General features: G+C 42.7%; 1 protein-coding gene across 1 annotated transcript in view; it reads left to right on the top strand.

Moving 5' to 3' along the window:
- Positions 1-5088: 5088 nt before the first annotated feature.
- The window catches only part of LOC143292192 (sphingosine kinase 1-like), a 20806-nt gene continuing 20177 nt past the window's right edge, over positions 5089-5717 (top strand). Inside the window, exon 1 of the mRNA XM_076602374.1 lies at positions 5089-5310. Coding sequence (XP_076458489.1) covers positions 5112-5310 — 199 coding nt within the window. The 5' untranslated portion in view covers positions 5089-5111. The remainder of the gene's footprint in view (positions 5311-5717) is intronic.

The raw sequence follows: 5717 nt of genomic DNA, 5'->3' as shown, positions 1-5717 counted from the left end.
CTCCTTGTTACAGTAAATATATATATATATATATATATATATATATATATATATATATATATATAGATATATATATATATATATATATATATATATAGATATAGATATATAAATAAAAAAAATTTAAAAATTTTAAAAAAGGAGAAAAAAATGAGATGGTATGGCCACATGAAAAGATCTGAAGGGCTCTCCAAGAACGTCTTTCATGGAACAGTACAGGGGGAAAAAGAGACGAGACAGACCGCGAAAGAAGTGGACAAAAGACATCACTGAGTAGACAGAGAGGAGCTTTTCCAAAACTCAGGCCCTATCCCACGACCGCCAGAAATGGAGAATATTGGTAATGCGTTTATCAGTGCAGCACCCCCACGACCAAACTACGTTACGAGACCAGTGACAGTAACAGTGATTTGTGACTGCATTACTTTTACTCATTGAAATTAATTACATTACTTAAAAATACACGAACATGAAGTTCCTGCACTGCAGAATCATGCCGCACTGACGTGACACAATCAGCATTCAGCAGTCAAGGCACTGAAGCAGATTGTGGTGTAACGCATACAGATAAGTCCACCTGTTTAAAACTGCAACCAAAACTTAGTGGTTGTGTCTCAGGGGTACGTCTTTCCATCTGAGCAAACATCATTTATGTCAAGGGCAGTATGTTGAGAGCAGGACTTTACTTGTTGCGCAGTTGATCTGAAATTGAAGGGGGAATGACATGTCCTTGTCCCCTGTTGAATTTGGTCGACTTGTTTCACACAGACACGCACACACACGCATGCGCGGCAATTATTTTTGCACCACTGACAAAATCATTGGCGTAGACAGGCGACAACAGACTGTTGGGATTAATGTCGGAGGACATGGCTGGGTTCATTCGACTAAACACCTGTCAAGATCAGGTGACAGTGAACAGTGTCCATGTTTTTGCCATGCCCGCCTGTTTACACCTGACGTTGGCACAAGCTCGGTTTTTGTTGTTGTTGGGTTGTTGTTTTGTTGTTGTTATTATTATTTTGTTTTTTGTTTGTTTGTTTGTTTTTGTTTGTTTGTTTTTCATAGAGAATTCAGGAGGTCCAAACAGATTGCCTGCATGGAACAACGACCCCTGTTGGGCTCAACACACAAAATGAAGGCAGCACTGTCAACGAACCCCTTTCCCTCCCGCCGGATGTTCTTCGTCAGCACCACACACACACACACACACACACACACAATCTGTACATGTTTGAGTATTTCGATACTCATGTTTGTGGATAGATACATACTACTCAATCAACTGAGATCGCCAACAGAGCAAAGAGAGTGTATGGAGACGCATAAAACCTTGATTGTTTTTTGGAGAAGCTGAAAACTGGACGCCCATGAATTATGAATTGGGCCGGGAAAAGTTCCTGTCACAGCTTTTGGGGCGGCATGTGATACGCATTAAGCTTTTACTGGATACTACTACTACTACTACTTCACTAATACTGATACTACTACTACTACTAATGATAAAATGCAGGCTTTTTAGCGCAGTATATACCCGCGGCATCTCAGATGGGGCTCATCGCGTTTTACAATAAAATATACAAATTTAAGACTGAGTGACGTAAAACATGTGCAAAGTCAACACAGTCTCCACATGACATTGGCTGAAATATACATATTTAAGACTAAGTGACATGAAAATATGTGTATATCAGCACAGGCACCATCACAGTCTCAAATCATACACTGGCATAAAATCAATCACAGCAAAACAAAGCACATCACATTCACCATTGTCAAAAATAAATACGTACACAAAGGGGCCAATTCAAGGCTGTAATTGATACATGTTTGTCATGCACTGATAGGCACAAAATAAATAGAATGTGTGTGTGTGTGTGTGTGTGCGCGCGCGCGCGCGCGCGCGCACGCACACGTACGCGTGCGCAAGGCGTGTTGTCGAGTGGTTTTGTCATTATTTTCTCTTTGTTAAATTTTATTTTTGATATAGAGTAACTGATATCATTCGAGCAGACGCACTGAAAGCGGTCGTTTCGGGATCGCAATTTCACGAAAGATATGATATTGCAGATTCTACGTGACTGACCGGGTTTTCTGTGTGTGAATGTCATGGTGCTGGGTCGACGTGGCATCGGAACCTGCGGGTGCCTGGTACATATTTCCCGGTCATTCGCGAAAAAAAAGAACAATTATTATTTTAAAAAAATAATAATAATAATAATATTTTATTTTAAGTTTTAAAGGCGTACAATGCCGTCAGTGTCGCATCTGCCGTCCATTGTGGATGAATGTCAGTCAGTCAACGCCGCAAAGCCCCAGTCAATTCAGAAATGCTCGTCAGTCGTGTCTGGAAAAAAAAAATCTTTAATCGTCGTGTTGGGACGGTTTTCGGGGGTCTCACACATATGACGCACGCGCGCACACGTTCACACGGCACACACACACGCGCGTGCGCGCGACTGGTAGGTTTCCTGCCGGCCTGGCACGCACGTACAGCCAGAGAGAAACTGAGAGAGACTGAGTAGGACAGAGACGCTCCGATCTGGATCTGGATCTGGATGCATACGTCGCAGGAGCCAATCATGGGCTATAAAAGCGACGGAACAGGGAGAGCGCAGAAAACAGTATAAAAGTATAAAAGGCCACCACACTGACCTAACAGTCTTTCTTACATGTTCAGGTCCCAATGAGTAGCCACATATATCTACAGGTTAAAAAAAAAAAAACAACAAAAAAACCTGGTTAAAATCTCTTCTGCTGTCTAGATGCTCAGGAGGCAGGCGACGTTCATCTGCCAAGCGCTGATGTAAATGCGCTGGCAGAGCCTGCTCTGACGATGTCCTCCTCCATATGGTTCCAGTCCATCACTGCCCGCACGAAGAAGGAATGTGCATACTGTTCTGTGTTACTGATAGGTAGCTGGAAGCCACGAGTGTTTCTGACCACGCGGCGTTCGACGATGTTGGAGACCTCGAAGTCCTCATACTTGGGGGGTCGTATCCGTCTGCGGCCAGCACTCACAGGGGTCAGGAAGTTTTGGGGGGAAATGGCGGGGATGAGATCTCCAGCTATCTTGTACATCAGGCCTAGTCGTGCCTGTCTGCGACGATCAGCCAGTGGGGGGAGATTCAAATCCCGCAGCACTGGCTTACACAACCTGGTTCTCTGGTCCTGTAGCCCTTTGTGATGAAGTGTGCTGCCTGTCTCTGTACCCTCTCCAACTCTTCGATGTCCCGTTGGTAGTATGGGTCCCACAGTGTTGCTGCATATTCTAGTCTCACTAGTGTGATGTACGCCAGGCGCCTACACTCCTTTGGGCAATTCCGGAAATCCCGGCGTAAGAAGCCCACTGTTGATCTGGCTTTTCGAGAGATGTTGGCAATATGTTGTCCCCATTTTAGGTCATCTGAGATGAGCACTCCTAGGTACTGATTTTGCTGAACCTGTTTCAGGAAGACTCCACTGAGGCTGTACATATAGGTTGACTTGCTCCGGGAGGACAGGATGTAACATTTCCGTGTGCACTGAAGCGCATCCTCCATCTCTTGGCCCAGTCCTCAAGGTGTCTCATATCTTCCTGCTGGGTGATGTGGTCCTGAAGGGTGTCGATGTTGCGGTACAGTAGGCAGTCGTCCGCGAAGAGTCGTACTTTTGACTTCACTGCTTCCGGTAGGTCATTGATGTGGCACAGGAAAAGTAATGGACCCCGCAGCACTGTTCCCTGGGGGACACCGGAATCGACAGCTACCTCGCCTGATGCCTCTCCCTCCAGAACTACTCGCATCCTCCTTTTCTTCAGGAAGTTGGTAAGCCATTCATGAATAGGTCCTCGTACTCCATAGTGATCGAGTTTGTGGAGTAACTTGCTATGAGGTACCTTGTCAAAGGCTTTACTGAAGTCCAGTATCACCACATCGGTTTGCTTCCCGGCGTCATAGGACTCGAAGAGATGGTGCATTGTTGTAATCAGCTGCGTCTCACAGGAGGAGCCAGATCTGAAGCCGTGGTTTCTGTCTGTCGTTGGCCATGAGTCGCTTATGACATGGGTGATTGTGTCAACATTTTTTTTTTTTTTTTATTGCATAACAAAACATGACGAGAATAAACGAATGAATATGCTGAAAGCAAAATCATAGTGTTAAAACAAAACAAAAAGAAAGTTACTTATTGGAAAACAACAACAACAAACTGACATTGCATGTAGGCCTACAGCAACCAACACATAATAATAACTCCATTCATACACACATCAATGAAAAAGATTCAGATTATCGGCACGGGAAAAAAAAGTTAATACCAAATATGTCCCGGATAGCGGCGAATCGTGACCACGCAGTAGTTTAGCTGTGTGTTGTCTTCAAAGCTTCTGATATCAATTTTGCAACTTCTTTTTTTTTTCAGTATAAAATCCCACACTTATTTATGAAATCATAGTAAGACTCGTCAGTATTTACAATCAAACAAAATAAATTTCATTATATATTTATATATATATATATATATATATATATATATATATATATATATATACTGAAAGAGAGAGGGAGAGAGAGAGAGTCTGTGGACATAAACCATCCATCTGGGAGATCGAGAGCCACGAAAGGTGGTCGGGGCCGGGGAGGCATACAAAAATAACCCTCAATAATTAGATATCTTGACCTATCACACTGCGCCAATTGACTCTGAATAAGATAATAGCGCCCAACTGCAGGCAAACAGTTCTTTCAGTTTGAACAGAAGAAAACAAAGGCACCTGATCAAGCAGCCGTGCTACACACTGAAAACAATGTTCAGTTTTCTGTCGTCTGCCTATGCGAGAAGACATGATCACGTGACTGGTTAAACTTGGAAACCGTTCACATGATACGACATCACTCGCCAAAATGGCGGACTGGAGGAACGAAGTTCTGCTCGAGGGAGATTTCAGCATTTCGAGTAAAAAGCGCGCTTTGTTTAAAGTCACTCTAATTCCGGGTGGATTGTTTTACAGTCAGATTTCGACTGTCAGTAGCCACTATGAGGAAAAATCCTTACAAACAAGCGATATTATCGGTTGTCAATGCACCCCAGCAGACAGCCTTTCTCGCACTCAAAGTGATAGTCCCACCCGGATGAACAACATGGCAACTTTCACAGTGTTTGCATACCCATTTCGTAAGAAAATGTTCAGTGGGAAGAAAACAAGACATCGTGTTACAGTGACATTTGAAGTCCGGAGCAGTGATTCATTGGAAGACAATAAGCGAATCGCACAAAAATGGAAGAATGTCATCAATTGTTTGGCGAGAGGAATTCATTTGAAACCCGAAGGTGAGAATTTTTTTTAAAGTAGAAAACGTTGAGTAAGGGAACCACAATTCAGAATTCTGTTTTTATCCTGTCACATATTAATGTTCATACAGTGATTCTCTGCCTCCTCGACGAAAAAACAACCAAATAACATTCCTGTCATTTGGTTCTTTGTAAACATTGGGGCATTTCAAACAGGGCCTGGATATATTTTTTATCCTGTCGCATATTAATGTTCAAAAAGTGATTCTCTGCCTCCAACGAAAAAACAACCAAATAACATTCCTGTCATTTGGTTCTTTGTAAACATTGGGACATTTCAAACAGGGCCTGGATATATTTTCATCATTTTTATCTTTATTATTTATTTATTTATTGTTGTTTTTTTGTTTTTTCTGGTGTGTGTTTTTTGTTGTTGTTGTTGTTGT

Source organism: Babylonia areolata, chromosome 18, assembly GCF_041734735.1.
Source record: "Babylonia areolata isolate BAREFJ2019XMU chromosome 18, ASM4173473v1, whole genome shotgun sequence".
Classification (NCBI taxonomy): domain Eukaryota; kingdom Metazoa; phylum Mollusca; class Gastropoda; order Neogastropoda; family Buccinidae; genus Babylonia; species Babylonia areolata.
The sequence above is the reverse complement of the archived record's forward strand: the minus strand, read 5'-3'. Positions and strand labels throughout refer to the sequence as shown.